General features: G+C 41.0%; 1 protein-coding gene across 2 annotated transcripts in view; it reads right to left on the reverse strand.

Moving 5' to 3' along the window:
* The window catches only part of sbno2b (strawberry notch homolog 2b), a 142,262-nt gene that overhangs the window by 65,758 nt on the left and 53,034 nt on the right, over window positions 1-23,470 (reverse strand). Inside the window, exons 3-4 of one of the 2 annotated variants that reach the window (XM_060941367.1) lie at window positions 19,532-19,605; window positions 8,943-9,051 (exon numbers count right to left, since the gene is read on the reverse strand). In XM_060941367.1, the coding sequence (XP_060797350.1) occupies window positions 8,943-9,051; window positions 19,532-19,605 (183 nt within the window). Of the gene's footprint in view, window positions 1-8,942; window positions 9,052-10,032; window positions 10,112-19,531; window positions 19,606-23,470 lie in introns of those variants that run through there. The other variant, XM_060941368.1, reaches the window with a different exon arrangement.

Raw genomic sequence — 23,470 nt, forward strand, 5'->3', positions numbered from 1 at the left:
ATATTGCCCTCTGTTCCCCTTTAAATAAAAAATTATGTTTACCAAAGTAAAATGTATAATCTTCAGAGCAGAGGAGAGTATGTTTTCCGGTTTCTTGGAAAATTGACTGCATTTTGAAAGGGGGGGGGGGGGGGGGGGCAGGCGAGTGATTGACTATTTATCACAGCTATAATGTAGGTGATAACATGAACTAACTTGTCTCTTGGATGTTTCCCACAACACTGACTCTACCTACAAGCCTCTAAAATGTGCAACCTGTCGTCCGTTAATAAATTAAACACTGTAATTGTCGGTGAATCGTTGTGGTTTGTATGTCGTGCCTTATCACTCCATCAGAGCATTACGTAAAGGATAATCTACAGCGAGCCAGTCATTATTCTGAAATAAACCCTGACAGGGTGATGCAGGACCCGGATACAAAGCAAAGCTCTTAAATCCCCTTGGAAGAGTTTATTTCGCAATAATGACAGGCTCGCTGTACATTATCTCATTTATTACATGGCTACTTACTAAATAAATCAATCATCTGAGACAAAATGTGGTTTTAAAAATGATTTAAATGATTTTATCGCCTCTGCTAAAAACAGTCTGTTAGATTCTACAGTTAAAACTGCATCCATAGCAACATAAACTCTGTAGCCTTTTTAAGATGAACCTAGTTAGCACTATAATTCATGTTAAACTGAAAATCAAATTTAATATTAGAATTAATCATTCTTGGAGCAACCCCCTTTTTTTGGCCATAGGGAGTTGTGAATGAGCTGCCGTTGTTAATTTCGTTAAAATTTAGCAGTATTCTTTCTGCGGATTGATATGATTGTTCGTGGTCTTCCAGAGGCTGTGTCTATAGAAATGGCCTGTTATTCATAGCACTGGTGTGCGATTCAGAAATAACAGACTGTAGAATGCCATAACTGACCAAACAGAATCAAGTATTCAACAAAGCCGTGTAATAACTGCATAACAGCACAGGGGTGGGCTTCCTGAAAGCCTCTTAAGGCCAAGAGAGTCTTAAATTACCTCTTAAGATCCATCGTCAAGCTAACGTGGTTTTCCCGAACAACATCGTACCCCAAGTGGTCCTTTAGTTTGCTCGGAATTCACGAGGGACCCGGACCATTGGTTTAAAATAAAGAGCAGCTCGCTCACAGCCGAATACACAGACTGCGCACGCGCCTCTGAGGGACTCTCACAGTCAACGGGGGAAACTGGTGGTGAATCTGCTGATGCTGTTACATTATTTTTCTTGTACGCTGCATGGACATTGAGGTAATTATTAAATAAATATCCGCAAAACATTATGAATATATTTCAATATGTTATAGAATTACGTATGGATATCGGAATGTCACACTGATATCGCCACATTTTAACCAAAATTAACTTCATTAGGTGAGTGATTCATTTAGTGTCATAAATGAGACACATTTCTGCACCTTGAACATTGTGTGTGTGTGTGTGCGAGAGAGGTTTTGATCTGTGTGCAGTGTGTAGCTAAGAAGATTGAATTGACCTCCATATATATATATATATATATATATATATATATATATATCATCTCATCTCATTATCTGTAGCCGCTTTATCCTGTTCTACAGGGTCGCAGGCAAGCTGGAGCCTATCCCAGCTGACTACGGGCGAAAGGCGGGGTACACCCTGGACAAGTCGCCAGGTCATCACAGGGCTGACACATAGACACAGACAACCATTCACACTCACATTCACACCTACGCTCAATTTAGAGTCACCAGTTAACCTAACCTGCATGTCTTTGGACTGTGGGGGAAACCGGAGCACCCGGAGGAAACCCACAAACAGCAAACAGCAAACAGCGCGCCTTTTGGCGGATGCTGCTTTTTTCATGGCCGATTTTTTTTTTTTAGGGGGGGCGTTGGAGTGTCTGATTATAATTTCAAAGTAAATTCTGTATTAAAATTACTAAATAAGCAAATCCGTTACAGTCCATGAAACAGGAAGTATAAGGATGAGAAAAAACAGTTTAAATCGGAAAGCTGCGCACAATGTGAACTGCGCCATCAGAGCAAACTGTTCATTTAGTATTCATGTATTTTAGTGATTTTCGAGTCACTGTCCATTTAATCCAGAGGGAGAGAAACATCACAGCAACGCGACAAGCAATGCGAACTTTGTTGTGTTAGTGTTTGTGTATTTAGTCAGAGAGATAGGAAGATGAATTTACTATCTCTGGTTTAGTGTTCGTTTTCATTTAGTGTTATTCATTTGATATCATCGGATGTTATTGAGCTGTTAGCCTATTGTTACCTTAATTTTGTGACGTTTCATGATTAAAAAAAAAAAAAACATCCCCCCTTCTGGTTTTTTGACAAATCGCACCCTGTATATATAAAGAGGTCAATTCAACCTCCTTAACTACACACTGCACACAGATCAAAACCTCTCTCTCTCTCTCTCTCTCTCTCTCTGTGCGTGCGCTTATAAGGGAGAACATTGCCCACTTGGCATTGTGAATAACAGTTGAAATAATCCTGACTGCATGATCGGGGGGTAACAGTGAAATGAACGAGCACAGGGAACACGTTTACATAATTATTTAGCTTATTATTTGCTCATTCTTTCGTGTGAACATTTGTTCATTTAATTAAAAACACATTTGGAATAAAAAAAAAAAACTTGCCCAAAAACATAAAATAGTTTCATCAATTAATTACCACATTATAATGCTTCTAGATGAGACTATATATTATCTTATTTTAAACACTTTATATTTCGTTGGATTTTGGTTAAAAACGAACGCCATGTGACCTTATCGACTGGATTTAGCAACTACTGCAAAGACGCTCTTTGTCCTGTTGCTCTTTAGACTCCATCTTCCGACTGAGCTTGGGAAAACCACGTACGGAGACAACGTTCGTTGCTTAAGAGAGTGTCTCAACTCACTCTTTAGCTCTAAAGGGCAACGTTATTGGGAAACCTACCCCAGTCTGTTGTGGTGTGTTCTTCCTTACAAATAGTATGACACATGCTTACGGTAAAAGTAAAATAACCTGAAGCAAAGCCAGTGTTTATATCTGATCTCTTCATGAGTCTGAAGTATCAGGGACTGGGATACAAAAAGTTGTTGGTGTAAAAGCTCCCAAGATGCTGCTTAAACCACTTCAGGACATGAGATGTATTGTATTAGCCAGACGTTAGCGTTAATACAGTCATCTCTCCAAACACTCGTAATACATATCATAGCACATTTAGCTAAGCATGAGTTCCACAGCTTCCACAAGCCTTCACTCCAGTTCTACTCTGGAATTAAACTGTGGACCGTGCTGATGTTTGGTGCAGTCAAAACAACGTTGTCCAATGTATCTGGCTAACTGGAGACACATTCATGGACGAACATAAATGCAAGTGGTCACCATCCAATCAGGATACAATTCAGACACATGTATAAAACAAACAGCCAGGTGTTAAAAAAAAAACATTAATAAAAGGTTAATAATTCTGTGAATAAGTAAACAAACTAATCTGATAAATATGTTGAAGAAAACTTTGAATAAATTACAAACAATTCAGAAAGGTGCAGGCTTCACGCACATTATAATCTTTATTTAATGTAAAAGCCAGAGAGACTCGCAAACAAGAAGCATCTCTGTTCGTGCCAGGAACTAAAGAACACACGAGAAGCAGGAAATCCAAATGCAGCATGTAAAATTAGGGACTGCAGCCAGAAAAAGGATGAATTGAAGTTACGACTGCAGGGTAAAAGTTTTTATTCAAATTTCAGATTTCCGGTGTTTTAGAGAACTTGTGTAGAAAAAGAAACAAAAAGTGAAACAGGTGCTGAGTTTTGAACACACTTTATCTTTTAGTCAGCACATGAAAACCATTACAGTCATGAAGTAGAAAGGTAAAACCTTTCTTAATTACACAGTTTAAAGCCTTCATAACACAGAAGCCTAAACCTGTCAAACTGCAGGTATATTTACAAGTTTATACATTCACAGGATATGAGCAATTGCTCTCCTAGTAGTAGAGTAGCTCTGATTGACTACTCTACTAGTAGGATATCAGCTCACATTACCATGAGTAGAGAAAAACAAAATGGCGGCATGTATCAAGTCAGATACATCACTTTATCAAGTATTGAAAAGAAACAGAAAATAGCTCAAAGAATATAGTGTTTCCCCCAATGTCGCCTATTCCACACTCCAGCCCAGTTGGTGGCGGTAATGAACCTTTAAGTTGGTTTGCCAAGTGCCAAAAAACCCCTACAGAAGAAGAAGAAAATGGCAGAGCATGTTACTGAACCAACCGAGGACAAAATAAAAACTCTACTCGAAAAAAGCAACAAAATATGGAATAAAAGTATTTGATGGTAAGAACGTATGTTTTTTTTTTTAATTTTCAAGAATTATTATTATAGCATTTTTCACAAATTGCTACTGTCATTTCGCCGGTTTGTTTACGTCCTAAGTGGAAATGATTTGGTCGGACGTTTTGTTTAAAAGTTTTTATTTATCGAATTTGCAAAAAAATTAAAATGCTCTGTTTCTCAAAATCCAATGAATTTGGATAGAATGAAACGGTTATTCCATTCAATCTCGTCGTACATGGCTTATAGCCAACTTGGCGCTATGCAGCTCGTCGGCTATCAGCTCATCTACGACTCAATTTCGTGGAATAACTGTGTATATATTAGTGCTGTCAAGCGATTAAAATATTTAATCGCGATTAATGTCGCGACTGTCATAGTTAACTCGCGATTAATCGCAATTTAATCGCACATTTTTGTCACATGAAAAACCATGTAATTCTCTTATCAGCATAAAAAAGTGAATGGGCTTGCTCACCGTTCGAACTACGGGGGTACTCGGGGGATCCGAGATCCCCTGAAACAGACATGAGATCCCTTGAAAACATGATTTGGGAAATGTTGGATGGTCTCTAAAATATTGGCAAAATGATGTTTATTGACATAGCAATCGTGTGTAACGGGAAGCATTTGCATATCCGAACTGAGCGCGTGATGGAGAGCCGCGCTCTGAGACAAGCGCAAGCACCCCCCCAAGGGAAAAAAAGGGACTCCCTGAAAATATCGGCATAGTTCGAACACTGGTTGTACCAATGTTTTTTTTTTTTTTAATGCAGAGCATAACATGTCTTGTCACAGCCACTGCAAAGTGGGGCTGGAGCCGCCGATGGGAAAACGAAACCTAAGCCGAGCACCGTGGCTCTTCGGGGGAGGGCAGAGGACTCTGGCTGTGCGGGGCATGGCATTACAGTCTAGCTGCTATCGTTTTTCTAAGCAAAGTCTCTGTTCCAAGTTCCTGGCAGTTTCAAAAGCTTATGAAAAACCTACATCATGTCACAGAGCGTTAATCTCGTGATAAAAAAATTATCGCCGTTAAAATTGAGTCAAGTTAACGCGTTAATAACGCGACATTTTTGACAGCACTAATATATATATATATATAATATATATATTTTTTCCCCCCCTCCATAGACAGCAAGGGCTGTCGGGGCACCACTGATGACATTTTAACAGTCCATCAGTGGTGTGTCAAGGGCATTTATACTTGGCAGAGCCCATCCCTCTCCAAGCTTGATCAATGGGCTTGACCAATAGAGCAGCCAGTTAACCTAACCTGCATGTCTTTGGATTGTGGGGGGAAACCGGAGCACCCAGAGGAAACCCACACAAACACGGGGAGAACATGCAAACTCCGCACAGAAAGGCTCCTCGTTGGCTGTGAGGTTCAGACCTGGAACCTTCTTGCCGTGAGGCGACAGTGCTAACTACTACACCACCATGGCACTGCCTAAAAGCAGAGCTCCCGATGAGGGTAAAATGTGTTTGTAAGTGGTGGCCAGAGTGGTCTCTCATTATTCAGGTTCCGGGCAAAGCTGTCAGTCCAGGAAGCTGTATTTGTTATGCTACGGTACAGACGCTTGCTGTGGTGTTTATATCACTATGTGCCTCCATCAGAGGTTTAGTACGGTACGTTATAAAGTCTTACTGTCTGTCATCCTGATAGGAATTTCATACACAATGTAAAGTCTGCGTGCGCTGATTACTGAGTGTGTTTTGTTTGCGTTCGGTGCATTGGTTGAACTGTGGTTTAGCACGAGACTTTGAGCACAGAGGCTAATGGTGCACGTTTGGCTAACTTTTAGAGGCTTGCACTCTTGGTTGAGTGGCGCAAGGTGTGTAACGTTCAGAGCCTGGTCTCTAAACATTACTCTGCAAAACTGTGCATTTGTTTACAGCCATGTTACAGTAATTATTTTTGTTTTCTTCAGTTTTCACGGTGCTCGGTGTATGGTGTTTTATGTCCAGTGTTTGATGCTAGACTCATCAAACTGTCAAGAGGAATAAAACACAGTAAAACTTCTCAAGAGGAATAAAACACACACATGCACCCGTCAGAGACTCTCTGCTGTTATTCTTAATGCCGAGGGCTGCTACAGAATTGGTAAATAATCCCACATTCATTTTTAAAAAGCAAATTAAAAATAAGCACTGGATAAAACACCATCTATCTTATGTAAATAAAGATACAAATTTTGTTGACCGGTGGTCAAGTGTTTATGAGATATGTTGCCTTGCACTTACAGTCAGGTTCGCTGTGGTGGTATATGTTTGGACGGTCACAAAAGGCATCAAAAATCAGGTCAAAGCATTACCATATTCTCTTACAGTAAGTATTGAGCTCTGCTCTGCTATCAGTGACTACATGAACATTCTTAACCCTGCAACACACTGTACAATTTTCTAAACCATGTTCTCATTATATGCTCACATTGCACAGAAATAAACAGCGTAAGGGTCGAGAGCAGCACTACCATAGCGTTTATCCTATTATCACAAGACTGTGAGCTCAAATCCTTGTAATGGCAGAACCATTCATGACCAGGAGCCAAGGAAGCAAACCATGACTAAGAACCACTAACTTTCACAGACAGAAGTAATTTGACGAACATGGCAAATGACCAACCACGTACCTTTTTCCACAAACCCGCACGATCTAAAACTCTTAAAGATGGGATTCTGTGAATGCTTTTTTTTTCCAATTCAGTGACTATCTTGCTCAAAAGCTCATTGTGCTGCAGTGTTCAAATGTTTGTTTACAGTGGTGCTTGAAAGTTTGTGAACCCTTTAGAATTTTCTATATTTCTGCATAAATATGACCTAAAACATCATCAGATTTTCACACAAGTCCTAAAAGTAGATAAAGAGAACCCAGTTAAACAAATGAGACAAAAATATTATACCTGGTTTATTTATTGAGGAAAATGATCCAATATTACATATCTGTGAGTGGCAAAAGTATGTGAACCTCTAGGATTAGCAGTTAATTTGAAGGTGAAATTAGAGTCAGGTGTTTTCAATCAGTGGGATGACAATCAGGTGTGAGTGGGCACCCTGTTTTATTTAAAGAACAGGGATCTATCAAAGTCTGATCTTCACAACACATGTTTGTGGAAGTGTATCATGGCACGAACAAAGGAGATTTCTGAGGACCTCAGAAAAAGTGTTGTTGATGCTCATCAGGCTGGAAAAGGTTACAAAACCATCTCTAAAGAGTTTGGACTCCACCAATCCACAGTCAGACAGATTGTGTACAAATGGAGGAAATTCAAGGCCATTGTTACCCTCCCCAGGAGTGGTCCACCAACAAAGATCACTCCAAGAGCAAGGCATGTAATAGTTGGCAAGGTCACAAAGGACCCCAGGGTAACTTCTAAGCAACTGAAGGCCTCTCTCACATTGGCTAATGTTAATGTTCATGAGTCCACCATCAGGAGAACACTGATTAACAATGGTGTGCATGGCAGGGTTGCAAGGAGAAAGCCACTGCTCTCCAAAAAGAACATTGCTGCTCGCCTGCAGTTTGCTAAAGATCACGTGGACAAGCCAGAAGGCTATTGGAAAAAATGTTTTGTGGACGGATGAGACCAAAATAGAACTTTTTGGTTTAAATGAGAAGCGTTATGTTTGGAGAAAGGAAAACACTGCATTCCAGCATAAGAACCTTATCCCATCTGTGAAACATGGTGGTGGTAGTATCATGGTTTGGGCCTGTTTTGCTGCATCTGGGCCAGGACGGCTTGCCATTATTGATAGAACAATGAATTCTGAATTATACCAGCGAATTCTAAAGGAAAATGTCAGGACATCTGTCCATGAACTGAATCTCAAGAGAAGGTGGGTCATGCAGCAAGACAACGACCCTAAGCACACAAGTTTTTCGACCAAAGAATGGTTAAAGAAGAATAAAGTTAATGTTTTGGAATGGCCAAGTCAAAGTCCTGACCTTAATCCAATCAAAATGTTGTGGAAGGACCTGAAGCGAGCAGTTCATGTGAGGAAACCCACCAACATCCCAGAGTTGAAGCTGTTCTGTATGGAGGAATGGGCTAAAATTCCTCCAAGCCGGTGTGCAGGACTGATCAACAGTTACCGGAAACATTTAGTTGCAGTTATTGCTGCACAAGGGGGTCACGCCAGATACTGAAAGCAAAAGTTCACATACTTTTGCCACTCACAGATATGTAATATTGGATCATTTCCCTCAATAAATAAATGACCAAGTATAATATTTTTGTCTCATTTGTTTAACTGGGTTCTCTTTATCTACTTTTAGGACTTGTGTGAAAATCTAATGATGTTTTAGGTCATATTTATGCAGAAATATAGAAAATTCTAAAGGGTTCACAAACTTTCAACCACCACTGTATCTCTTTGATACATGGAAGTGCACATACACTGAAGTGTGTATACATGGAAGTGCAGGAGTGCAGACTGCAGTCTAAGATTGTGGTCAAAAAAGTGCACCAAGGAAAAAGTCATAAATTCATCTGGGTTGACTTATGATGCTGAAATTTAGCCTGATGCTGAAAACCGTGGCTCTGCGCACCATCCTTCCCTCCCATCACCCTGGGCAAGTATATAAACAGACAATGCTTACTTGAAAGAGGTCTTCATCGTAGGAAAAACTCAACAAATCAAGGTCAGAAAAAGTGGAATGGCTGAAAATGTCCATGTGCATCTCTGGAGTGCTGCTCGGACAGTGTTGCCTATGAGATATAAAGAAAATTGGTGAATGAAAGACTGGTGAGAAAATAAAGGCACTTCTGGTACATTTTCATTCTCCAGTTTACCAAGAATGTGACTGAAACCTCAAAAGTGTAACGATTACGTGCATTCAATTTGTTTTAAATCTGCTTCTCGAATGTAAGACACACTGTAGACTCGATGTGAAACTATAAATGTGAATGTGTAAATTAGGCATCACACTGCTCATTCTTATTTATAACATTACAGAGTTGTAAAAGTGACTAATGCAAATATAGTGCATACTTCATAAAGGTGTTATAAAGCATTCTGAGGTGTTGATCACCATGTACTACATTTTCATCTCAAATCTTCTTTTATATGTGATTTGAACCTTCACGGCACAACAGATGGATCAAACATTTCCATTTTAATCATGTCTCACGACCATTTAACACATTATGTCTCATTATACTCATGATGTAAACAACACACGACATGTCACAGGTTTTTAAACACCCCATGTTAAATGTAATACAGTTATTTTATTCGACTCTGTAATGTCTAATTAGAAAATTTGCTACTCACCCCAAATATTTGTCTTATACTTGCTATTACCTTTCTCTACGAGTCTTTTATTTATAGCAGTTTTAATCACCAGGTGGACCTGCCTTTAAAAAAAACACTCACTTGGACTTTCCTTATATGGCTGTCATTCTCTCTTTTTGTTCTTTTGTCTATAGTATAGTATAGTATAGTATAGTATAGTATAGTATAGTATAGTATAGTATAGTATAGTATAATAATGAAACTGTAATAACACAAACTTCATTTAATCAAATGCCGTGGTGGTGAGCACACAAGAAATGTAAAATGAATACAGAACCTGTTAAGATAAGGGAAGAAGACAGACACACAGAAGACTAGGGGTGATCACTAGAAATTAAGAATGTCATTAAAAGTAGAAATAAGACAAAAGGATTAGAGGGAAACTAGGTGCCTACCTTTAGAGCAGTCTAAATCGAAAGAAATTTCTACCTCTTCAAGTCCGTCAGTCCATGACTAACACTACTGCCTTTCAGCGTGTGACGTACAATAATTCCCTACCTACCGAGTCATGTTCACGTCATGTGACACTCACTTTCAGTTCTTCCTTTTCAGCCACTCCCAAATGGGAAAGCACCATGTCATGTTTAAGGAAGTTTTATTCTTTTCTATTGCTCTATTTTGTTCGTCAAAAACACTAGAAATTTTTAATTTGTAAAAGGCAATTTAAATATCCTAAACTATGGAGTCTTCCTTTGTGTGAGTGATTTCAAAACACAAACCACTACAGTGGGCTTAGTTTCTGTTTGACCACAACACACGCACAGAGAGAGAGAGAGAGAGCGAGAGCGCAATGCTTGTTACTAAGAAATTCCTCATAATTTTGAAAAAGGAAAATAAAATCTAGAGCCAGATATAAGACAAAAATGACTCTTCTTATGGAACAAAAGTCAAATCTGAATACTTTGTTGATTTGACTGGCATGAATAAGAGTTAATGCCCTTCATTCTTCTGTCGCTTGTCTCAATCAGTTAAATAGTTGATCTACCAGTCACCTATTTCTCCAAGACATCATGCACAGCTCACTTTGCAGTTTGTGGTTTCATTGCAATAGTGCACATGTTGATACTCAGCCAAAAATCTTCCCTGCCTGTCACCTTACAGCTCTTTCTACTGCTCTAATATGATACAAGTCTACATTTTTTCATTTCCTTCTTTGACCTGAAAGGTCATTTTAGCTGTAAAAACTGACAGATTGATCGGATTAATTAAGATTAGCTTAACCACAGGTTAGATTAACTAATTCAGCACGTAGGTAAATTCATACTGTCAAAGATAAAATAAACAAACAAATACAAAATGCTTATTCATTAATCATGTGGTCAGTATTTAAAGGGGCTATAGTCAATATTTTCCATCTCTTACTAGCACAAATGACGTGGAAAATTATGTAGAAATTAAAACAGTTTAAGTCATTGTCTCAGAACAAACAAACAAACAAGTTTGGAAACCTGCCTTCTGGTCCAGAATTTTTATTTGCATCTGCATTGATATTATCTTGACAGTTTTTATAGACATGCCTCCAACGCTCCTTCACATCCTCATAAATCATTATGAGGACATGTTGCCTGTTTACAGAGTTGTTTCAAGCACAAGCATGACTGTGGGCCCTTGAAAGTGGTGATTAATGGTAACTCTAGTTAGCATGCTAACTCTTGTTAAACCACCATAAGTTTTGGGGACGGAGCTTTGTGAACATGGTTGGAAATGGAGACAGGTTCAATGAATTAAAAAAAAATGTGGCAATTATAATTGCTAGGTTTTGAAAAGATCGCACTAGGACACTGTGTTATGTGGCGTTTTAGTTGCACGGTCCATGGACTTGGCAGCCAACGGATTTTTGTTTGAAATGAGAAACCTAAAACTACTAGCCTGGCAAGCCAGACTAAATGTGAATATTTAGTCTGGCCTCGATCCGTAGACATTTCCGAAGCGGGTAGGAGGAACAAACCGCTGTCTTTCAAACTGTCTCTGTGCGTATAGGCCAACGCTCTGACCAATCAGCGCAACAGTGACTGTGACGTAGTCAGAGCGACAGAAAGCAGTGGGGGAGGCCTTGAAATTAAATAATTTTTCAAAATGCGTATTAATTAATAAACAGGTTCTAGATATTAAGAAGTTTGGAGATAATGACCACAAGTTTGGAGTCTGTACCACATACACATTTTTTTCCAAGTGTTTTTCAAGGGTTTGCTTAAACTGTTTTTGAGAGTTTTTATTTAGTGGTGTTTGGTGAAATAATTTCCCTTAAATTTAAAATAACGGGAAAATAAGAAACAATCAAAAAGTAATGTTTCAAAGCTGTTTATTCATTCTTCGTACTGCACAAACTAGCCCCATCCTTTTGGCTACGAGCGGAGCCAGCTGGTAGATCAGACTTTTGCCATAGCCGGTCGGCAAAACAGCGAAAACGTCCTTCTTGAAAAGGAATGAGCGGAGAGCCTCTTCCTGCTCATGTTTCAACGAAAACTCCAAGTCTAATTCTTCTAAAACTGATTCCAAAGCGGAGTCAAACGCGCGCTGTTCACTAGCCTGTAGCCATCTTTCCTGTTGTGCTTTCTCCAGCGTCGCGCAGCTTTGTCGTCACTCCTGCAAAAGCCCGCCCAAAGAATCCAAACAAAAACCTTGCGTTGTGATTGGCGGGCACGATTTGATGCCCGGGGTGTTTTTGCTTATATGGTGCGAGGCTAGACCCATTCGCTAGGCAAAAAATATTTTTTGGCCGCTAGGCGGTTGGGTCTAGTTTACTAGGCTATAAAACTACCATTTAGAAATACGGAACAAATGACCTGTTTTCTGATTTTTTTTAATAATTAAAAAAAGAAAAAAAACCCTACTCTCAGTCTGATTTTCTTTCATTTGCTTATAAATGGAAATTAGGAATTAAAAAAATGTGTAAAGAATTTTTCTTTCCCAAATATACACTGACATTGCTTGGGGTGGGGGGTTATTTTCCCCATTTTCTCCCCAACTTGTCAATTCCTACCCACTAGCCAGCTCTCTCCTATCATACGAAGGTTAACGTGTGCTTCCTTCAAGACGTGTGAAACCAGTTATCTGCATCTTTTCAAACTGTTGCTTGCAGGCTGTGTCACAAGGCAGAGGAAAGCATTATCAACCCTCTTTCACACACATAAGCTCACATGCCAAGAATTCACTAGTGTCACTGTGATTCACAAGAGGGTTAGTACGTCCTCTCCCACGGTAGTTATGTCTTCTGTGTCTATAAAAACAGCTGTAGTAAAGAAAAAAATAATTAAAAAACTGGATTTTACTCATGAAAACAGCAAATTTACCGGTTTCATTAACAAAGCACTTTTCTATACACAACTCTACAGTACCAGTCAAAAGTTTGGACACACTTCAGAATTCAATGCTTTACCTTTATTTTTATTAATTTATTAAAAGTCACTTCATGTCTTAAAGTAATGATGGATGTCGTTTCTCTTTCCTTAGTTGAGCGGTTCTTGATATAATATGGATTACTACAGTTGTGGAATAGGACTATTTACTGTACTTTTATTATTTACTATTTGATCTCATATGCATTAAAAAGACAAGAAATTGCACTAATTAACTTTTGACGAGGCACAGCTGTTAAATGAAAAGCATTCCAGGTGACTCCCTCATGAAGCTGGTTAAGATAACGCCAATAGTGTACTTTGAAGAATCTAAAATATGAAACACATTTTGTTTTTTTTGTTTTTTAACACTTTTTGTTTACCACACAATTCCATCTATGTCCTATATCTTATTTCATAGTTTTGATGTCTTCAGTATTGTTCTACAATGTAGAAAATTGACAAAATACAGAAAAACTTATGAACGAGCAGGGGTGTCCAAACCTTTGACATATATTTTGACATACTGACGTATATAGCTGCTATAATTTAAGTCATAAGAGGAACTAAGTTATTTCCCAAATGTTACAAATCTTAAAGGTAGCCCTCATTTTCAACCACTGACTCACTTTCAGTAACATTTTTATCCTGATCAGGATTCCCAGTGGATCTGGAGCCCATCCCAGAACACTGGCCGTGGGGGCAGGAAAATACCCTGGATGGGACTCCAATCAAACATAACTATAATCAGTAAAAATGTATGAAGTATCAATCTTTAATAAATATTATTTAAATATACATTATTTTCCTCTATCAGCAATCATGGTTTATTCCTTACACATCACCCACGCTTAATGTAAACGAAACGCAGAACAATTTACAAAAAACAAACCACCAACCCCCCCCAAAAATACATGCCTCCCATACACCAGTATGGCATCAGTGTGAAAACAAGCGATGTCCTTAATGTCCTATTAAAACATTTACTAGTGCATCTCAAAAAATTAGAATATTGTGAAAAAGTTCAATATTTTACATCAGTTATTTAAGAAAGTGAAAATGTTATATATTATAGACTCATTACACATAAACTAAAATGTTTAAAGCATTTTTCTATTTTCATTTTAATCAGTACGGCATACAGTACAAAAACATAAAAAACAAAACCATCTCAAAATATTAGAATCATTTCGAGTTTGAGTAAAACAGTATGAACACAGTGTATCTCTCGGTCTAGTTCAGTACACACAACCACAATCATGGGGAAGACTACTGACTTGACTGTTGTCCAGAAGATGATCACTGATGCCCTCCACAAGGAGGGTAAGCCACAAAAGGTCATTGCTGAAAAGGGTGGCTGGAAAAGGTGCACAAGCAACAGGGATGGCCGCAGTCTTGAGAGGATTGTCAAGAAAAGTTAATTCAAGAACTTGAGAGAGCTTCACAAGGAGTGGACTGAGGCTGGTGTCAGTGTATCAAGACCCATCACGAACAGACATCTTCAAGAAAGGGGTACAACTTTCGCATTCCTAATATCAAGCTACTCCTGAGCCAGAGACAATGTCAGAAGTGTCTTATCTGGGCTAAGGAGAGAAAGAAAAGGACTGTTGCTCAGTGGTCCAAAGTCCTCTTTTCAGATGAAAGTACATTTTGCATTTAATTTGGAAATCACGGTTCTAGAGTCTGGAGGAAGAGTGGAGAGGCACAGAATCCAAGGTGTTTGAAGCCCAGTGTGAAGTTTCCACAGTCTGTGATAATTTGGGGTGCCATGTCATCTGATGGTGTTGGTCCACTGTATTTTATCAAGTCCAAAGTCAACACAACCATCTACCAGGAGATTTTAGAGCACTTCATGCTTCCATCTGCTGACGAGCTTTTTGGAGATGCTGATTTCCTTTTCCAGCAGGACTTAGCACCTACCCACAGTGCCAAAACTACTACCAAATGGTTTGCTGACCATGATGTTACTGTGTTTGATTGGCCAGCCAACTTGCCTGACCTGAACCCCGTAGAGCAGGGGTCTTCAATCCTATCCGCAAAGGGCCGGTGTAGCTGCAGGCTTTCATTACAGCCAAATTGGAGGCTCACTTGATTGTTGATTGGAGACGAGGGTGAAATGATTAAACAAGTGAAATCAGGTGTAGCTCCTGCTTGGTTGGAATAAAAGCCTGCAGCCACACTGGCCCTTTGTGGATAGGATTGAAGACCCCTGCCGTAGAGAACCTATGGGGTATTGTCAAGAGGAAGATGAGAAACACCCGACCCAAAAATACAGATACGCTGAACGCCACTATCAAAGCAACCTGGGCTTCAATAACACCTCAGCAGTGCCACAGACTGATCACCTCCATGCCACACCGCATTGATTCAGTAATTCATGGTAAAGGACCCCCAACCAAGTACTGAGTGCATAAATGAATATACTTTTCAGAAGTTGGACATTTCTGTATTGTAAATCCTTTTTTGATTGATCTTAGGGAATATTCTTTTTTTTTTAAAGATATTTTTTGGGCTTTTTTCACCTTTATTGGATAGGACAGTGTAGAGACAGGAAATGAGTGGGAGAGAAAGACGGGGAGGGATTGGGAAATGACCTCGGGCCGGACTCGAACCCGGGTCCCCGGATTTATGGTATGGCGCCTTATCCACCTGAGCCACGACACCCCCAAGCTTAGGGAATATTCTAATAATTTGAGATACTGGAGTTCTGATTTTCATGAGCTATAAGCCATAATCATCAAAATTAAAACAAAAAAGGCTTTAAATATTTCATTTTACATGCAATGAATATAGAATATATGAAAGTTTACCTTTTTGAATTAAATTATGAAAAAAAGGAACTTTTTCATGGTATTCTAATTTTTTGAGATGCACTAGTATACAAGTCATTCGAATCATTTATTCCTTTAGCAGACCTTCATTTTGTTTGTCTTAAAAGACCCACAGATGAATGCTTGATGGATTTCTTAACCTTACTAGCTTCAATTTTTTTTTCCTACTGTAGGATATTTGTTAAACATAATAAAAATTAAACAGAAAATTAACCCACCACGAGTCTGTACTGAGGTGGCTCCATCAGAGACCCGAGTGTTTGTAGTGGGCTAGAATGAGAATGGCACCGAGAGGAAAACCCCCTCTCCTGATCTGACGGCGACATTGCAGGCTTGGCACACAGCCACCACTTTCCACTAATACAATACCAGCCTGTTGGCGTGGCTCTGCGTGCCCCTGGAACCCTGAGAGTTTCCCGGAATATTCTGGCCCTGGACTGTGTAACGCCAGCACCCTTCTGCTGCCTGACCTGGCACGACACACTTATCTCATGCTTCATCACGGTGACAGAGGAGGAAAATGGCCTGAAGCGCCTTAATATCACCCAAATGCTTGAGCTAGAATTAAAATTGCAGTCAAACATTTGAATAATACATTAACTGCACTGGGTAATCTCGTTAATCGTGGAAATTTTCCAACAAATGAATCATAGACACAGAAGAGTGATTTCACATCTTGAGCCTTTAATGCTAGTCAAATCCTATAGCTATTGTGTGATTACAAAAAATAAACAACACAGACGATCGGTCCAGTTTTACTCATCTTCCTGACTCGTTTTTTTTTTAAACTCATTTCCCACTTCTTTCTCTCTAAAAAATGTTCACTGGAATATCTTGATGCCCGTAGTACCCTCACACTACATGTACTGTACTACACCCCTTTGCTGTTTTCCCCCTTCATACAGTAAGAATGGATTTAAATCTAAACATTTTGTGCTATTTTTCCAGTAGAGCATGTGGGCAGACAGGATGTAGCATTCAGAGTGACGCTATTTGTTATTCATCCTAAAACTGAGACTGCAGTTTTACTGGCGCAATGAACAAAGTAACCGTTACATGAATGTAATCCAGATCGCCCACTCAGCCTGTACAAATCTGCTCAAGCCGATCGCATCCTCGGCTTCTTTTAACATCGATTTGTTTATCTTGAGCAGTTGCGAGTGAAAACACAGCACGAACCAAGCAGGTTAATTCATGTGTTCATTTCCTTATTAGATGTTGCCACTGTGAATCCCAGAAATGTGATTCACTTTTCTGCATGCGTGCAAGCTTTTTAACTCATGTTGCAACAAATAAAAAGCAACAAAGTCTTCGATATTACAGAAATACCAGTGCAATTCATAACCCCATAAATATCATTCATTATCGTCATTAACGTGGCTTATGTCGCAGTGCTTTGGAATTCTCATTTGGTCAGAGGCTGTTGATTCGCGTTCTTTGTCAGCAGCTCTGACAGCAATTTAAGCTGTAATTCACGCAACAAGGTTATCTGACAGCGCCCATAATAACGTTATTTTTTCTTGAGTTACAACTCAGTCACATGGAGTTGTATGGCAGGTGTTCCAAATTAAGGGTGGCATGGTAGTGTAGTGGTTAGCACTGTCACCTCACGGCAAGAAGGTTCTGGTTCGAACCTTGTGGCCGACTGGGGCCTTTCTGTGTGGAGTTTGCATGTTCTGCCTGTGTGAATTTCCTCTGGGTGCTCTGGTTTCCTCCCATGGGCCAAAGACATGTGGATTAGGTCAACTGTCTGCTTTAAATTGCCCACAGGCATGTAATGTGAGTGTGAAGAGTTGTTCATTTCTGTATTAACCCTGCGATAGATTGGCCACCTGCCCATGGTGTACCCCACCTCTCATTCAAAGTCGGCTGGGATCGGCTCCAGCTTCCCCATGACGCTGATCGATAAGTGGTAGAGAGAATTGATGGACGTGGCATGGTGGTGTAGTGGTTAGCGCTGTCGCCTCACAGCAAGAAGGTTTTGGGTTCGAGCCCAGCGGCCAACGGAGGCCTTTCTGTGTGGAGTTTGCATGTTCTCCCCGTGTCCGCGTGGGTTTCCTCCGGGTGCTCTGGTTTCCCCCACAGTCCAAAGACATGCAGGTTAGGTTAACTGGTGACTCTAAATTGACCGTAGGTGTGAATGTGAGTGTGAATGGTTGTTTGTTTCTATGTTGCCCCTTTTCCATCAAAGCAGTTCCAGGGCTGGTTCGGGGCCAGTGCTTAGTTTGGAACCGGGTTTTTTGTTTCCACTGACAAAGAACTGGCTCTGGGGCCAGAAAAACCGGTTCCAGGCTAGCACCAACTCTCTGCTGGGCCAGAGGAAAGAACCGCTTATGTCAGCGGGGGGGTTGTTAAGACCGACAACAATAACAAGACCGCGAAAGATCGCCATTTTTAAGCGACGAGAAGCAGCAGCTGTACAAACGCCAAGTCATCCATTATTATTATTGTTGTTGCTGCTGCTGCTGCTTCTTCCGCGTTGTTTTTGCTTCAATATTCGCGCCAAGGTTTATGCAAACGTAGCGACGTAACTGACGTATACAGTGACGTAATGACGTATACAGCGACGTAACTGACGTATACAGCGACGTAATGACGTGGCTTCCCTTAGCACCGCGAGCTATGGAAAAGCAAACTGGTTCTCAGCTGGCTCGCAAGTTGAACGAGTTGCGAACCAGCACCAGCACTGGCCCCGAACCAGCCCTGGAACTGATTTGGTGGAAAAGGGGTATGTGTCAGCCCTGTGATGATCTGGCGACTTGTCCAGGGTGTACCCTGCCTCTCGCCCATAGTCAGCTGGGATAGGCTCCAGCTTTGCTGCGACCCTGCACGGGATAAGTGGTTACGGATAATAGACGGATGGATGTTCTAAATTAAGGTGCATGTTATTATTTAACAAAAAAGGAGTAATTGTTGATATGCTGAAGCTTGCAGTCATCTATTTAACATTTACAGAAGGAGTCTCCAGTGTCAGCGCATTGTTAAAGCTGTAACTCTAAATTTTCCACCACAGGAAAGTCTTCAGGCGATAGGGTGTTGTGGTGTCGTGTTGTTTTTCTGTCTTATAAACTTCAAAATACAGAAAACAGAAGCTTGTGAGGAAATGACAGTCTATAGCTGTGGTATCTTAAGTGATGACAGAAACTACTGTAACTTATCTTGTGACTCTAACACAACATTTAATATAACTATAAATGGATAAAAAAGTGTGATGTGTCATTCTTTAATAAATAAAAAATTGTAATTGTTGTGTAATCTGTGGGGTATACAAGGAATAGAACACTTTGGTACTAGCTGTTACTGGAACACTGCTTCAGACTGAGCTCTATTACACTACTCGCTCATTAATCATTTTCCTAGAACAGCATGCCCCAAAGCGTTTTTCTTTATATATCTCACCAACACACTGGGAAATGTGGTCTCTACAAATCCCTGACCACATGTGCAGCAACTTTTGTAACAAGTATTTTATTTTTATTTATTGTCTTTCCATTTTATATTGTGTAGTTTTTATCTGTTGCTTATTTTATCTGTTTTATTCTTGTAAACTGTCCTTGAGTGTCATGAAAGGCGCTTATAAATAAAATGTATTATTATTATTATTATAAGGCAATAATATGACTTTTGCTCTGCCAGGGCATAATCGGTATTTGAAAATGTCATTTAAAAGTTAATGTAAATGCTGAAGCCAACCCAAAGATGATAAGATCCTCGAGAGTACTTACTGGCTCCCAGACTGTGCAGGCCAACGCAGGCTGAAATGAGTCTGCGAGAAATTCCACGGTGTGCAAAGAGGACTCTGAAACAGAATTCATGCTTTTTAGAAGAAGGAAGTGCGGATGAGAGCGATACAAACATGACTGCTTAAATGTACAGGCAAAACAAACGCATAAATCTTTGCTTCCCTAATTTTCGCAAACTTGTACACCACAATAATTCTGTTTAAATTTGCAGAAAACAAATCTATAAACAAGGGAAGAGGGATAAAATACTTCATGAAACGGTGAGACAGAATTACACGTTTACACATATATACACTCTCAGAAAATAAAGTCCATTACTGTACCTTTACGGGTACACCGGCTTTTCACTGCGGCAGGACCCTCTAAGGTACTTATTTATACCATTTATGTACTGATTGGGAACATATATGTACCTTTTTGGCCCTAAAAAGATACACGTAGTTACCTTGAGGTCCAATAATGAGCCCTAAGGGGGTACTCTGCACTCAGTTTTGTTTTTTTTTACTGGATAATAAACATGCAAGTCATAAATCCATTAATTAGCAGCTAATTAATGGATTTATGACTTGCATGTTGCAAGTGGGCGGCACGGTGGTGTAGTGGTTAGCGATGTCACCTCACAGCAAGAAGGTCCTGGGTTCGAGCCCCGTGGCCGGCGAGGGCCTTTCTGTGTGGAGTTTGCATGTTCTCCCCGTGTCCGCGTGGGTTTCCTCCGGGTGCTCCGGTTTCCCCCACAGTCCAAAGACATGCAGGTTAGGTTAACTGGTGACTCTAAATTGACCGTAGGTGTGAATGTGAGTGTGAATGGTTGTCTGTGTCTATGTGTCAGCCCTGTGATGACCTGGCGACTTGTCCAGGGTGTACCCCGCCTTTCGCCCGTAGTCAGCTGGGATAGGCTCCAGCTTGCCTGTGACCTTGTAGAAGGATAAAGCAGCTAGAGATAATGAGATGAGATGAGATGAGATGAGATGTTGCAAGTGGTTCCCAAACTTTTTTTCAGGGGACCCCCTTTTTGACCTATGACTATTTTCGCGACCCCCCCCCCAAAAAAAAAAAAAAAAACACCACCACAGCTTGGGTATTAATGTTGCTGTGTATAGTAATAAACTTCACAGACATTATGATTGTTATTATTATTATTTATTACTATTATTGTAATAATAATATCAATCTTCACAGACATGTAAATGTTAGCCTGGGCCCGCCCATCCTAAGCGTGACGCAACACGAGGGCCTGTTCCGAGCTTAGTCTGGCCAGGCAGGCTATCTACAGCATTTCCAAGCTCCCGAAAAATCGGGAACCAATCAACTTTGAGCATCTCCAACGGCCCTGGGTAGAGGCGTGTTCAAGGCAGTGACGTAGTAGAACTGCGACCGGAAGCCATAGACTGTTTACAGAATCTATGCCGGAAGCGCTTCATTCACATCACGAACATGGAGCAGCGGCAAGCCTTTAACACAGCGGTAGATGCCGTATTGAAAGCATTCAACGGGAAGTTCTCATTGAAAACGGAGCAAAGAGCAGCCCTGGAGGTATTTATTGAAAGGAAGGACGTTTTCGCCTTGCTCCCGACCGGCTTCGGTAAGAGTTTAATCTACCAGTTAGCCCCGTCGCGTCGCATACGTCAGAGGAAAGAGTGATGTGATTGGTTTAAGCTTCGTCACAGCCTTTTCTGGCTTCGACCAGTAGCAAACTGAGGCATTTCAGGGAGGCGGGTCAACCACGGGCTCTGGGAAACGGTTTGGCTTAATAGCTTGGCCAGACCAAATGCTCGGAGAGCTTTGAAGTCGCGTTAGCCAGGCTATGTAAATGTAGCCTTGTGGCTGAAGTTTTATTTTTTGATAAATTCAACAAACATTGCAGAGAGTATGCAAGGCTACAAGCCTTGTGGCTGAAGTTTTTTCATTTGATAAATTCAAAAACATCGCAGAGTAAACAGTACTGCATATCCCAAAAGCAGAACATCAAACATTCAACTTGTAAGAATACTAAAATTCCCCACCCCAAAAAACGTTTTTCAGTGACTTGGGTGTGCTTGCTTTTCAGCACAGAGTTTTTCAAATCTTGGTGACAACTGTGAGATTGCCACCCTCAGTTCGCTTTCAATGTCCAACCTTGCCCTGTATTTGTTCTTGATGGAGGCCACTGCAGAAAAGCCCGCCTCACAAAGGTAAGAAGTGGCAAAAGGGAGGAGTATGGACACCGCCTTTCCACCCAGCAGTGGGTAGTCTTTCTCCACCCCAATCCAAAAGGCAGGCAGTGACTTGGCCCTAAACTGCTGTTTTAATCCTATGTCTGAGGTCACATCAGTGAACTGCTCCTGCTCAGCGCCACTGAGGTGAGCAGGTGTCCTTCCACTGAAGGGGTCTGTGGGCCATTCATAGTGTGCCACCGCATCTGTCGCTGGAAAGTACTTATGAAAATGTTGTTGGAGGGCAGAAATGTGCGACTGAATGCATGGCAAGATTGTGTTCTGACAGCCGATATTTTCGAGAAAGGAATGCAAGTTCTGAAATGAATCTGTGTGTCCCTCCTCAATTCTCTGCCCCCACAGTTCCAATTTCTTTGTGAATGACTGCATTTTCGCTGCAAGTTGAGGGAGGTGGGTGCTGCGTCCTTGCATTTGCAGATTTAGCTCGTTCAATTTCTGGAAAATGTCACTGAGGTACGCAAGCGCCAACAGAAACTGCTCATCGTTGTAGCGGAGTGCAAGGGCATGGCCCTCCTCCTCGAGAAAAATCCGTATCTCCTCTCGCAGCTCAAAAACTCTGCTTAGCGCCTTCCCACGTGACAGCCATCGCGCATCGCTGTGAAACAGTACTGCCATGCGCTTGGATCCCATTTCCTCACACAGCACGGAGAAAAGCCTGGCTTTAACAGGGCGCATTTTGATGTAATTGACAGTTGCAATTACGTCTGTCATCACCCCATTTAGTTCGGGACTCAACTGTTTTAATGCTAGCACTTCGCGGTGAATCATACAGTGAGTCCACTGTACATTGGGGGACACGTGCTTTATCAGCGCTTGCAGTCCACTGCGTTTCCCAGCCATAGCCTGAGCCCCATCTGTGCACACTCCAACACAGCACTCCCATTTCAAATTTGCCTCTCTTAAGTAAGCGTCAATCACTCTGAAAAGTTCATCAGCTGTGCCTCGCGTTTTCAGTTGTTTGCAGAATAGAAGATCCTCTCTCATGTCATTGTCCTCTGCATCAATGAAACGGATGTATGTGATTAATAAACAGTCCCGGTTGCTGTCAGTAGCTTCATCGACCTGCAGAGCAAACCGTGTGCTTGCACGTACTCAGTCAGTTAGCTGTTCCTCAATGTCATCTGCCATATCATGTATGCGTCTTCCAACAGTGTTATTGGAGAGGGGAATTGTCTTTAATTTGTTTACGATTGCCTCATCGCCCATGGCCCTTAAGGCCGATTTATGCTGACAACCCAGTCCTTGCAGACGGTGTCACAGATAGCGTCTGCGTAGCCCCCCCCACCTTCGCAGACGCTCTGCGCACACCTCCCAAAAATTGTGACCACCGCAGAAGCCTCGCAGACAGCGTCGCAGACAAGAGGGCTCTGATTGGTCCACTCTACATCCGCTGTACACGCACTTCCGCTTCCCTACTTTCCCGGTTTGGTTTGTTTTCACGACCGCCATTTTTAAAAACACGAGCGAAGATGGAGCAGCATGAAGAGTGGTTGATCGAGGAAGTGAGGAAGTACGTACATCTATACGACTCCAGTTCTAGTCATTATAAGTAACCGGAGGATAAACACTCCACTAACTACACCCACCAACTACTCTTAGCGATTTCGCGACTTCGCGCCCCCTTGCGCTGTAGCGGTGAATGACATCGCGCACGCCTATTACTCCCCGCTCAACGATAAATTACAACTGTCTGCGAAAAGCTGTCTGC

This window comes from Neoarius graeffei, chromosome 15 (assembly GCF_027579695.1).
Source record: "Neoarius graeffei isolate fNeoGra1 chromosome 15, fNeoGra1.pri, whole genome shotgun sequence".
Classification (NCBI taxonomy): Eukaryota; Metazoa; Chordata; class Actinopteri; order Siluriformes; family Ariidae; genus Neoarius; species Neoarius graeffei.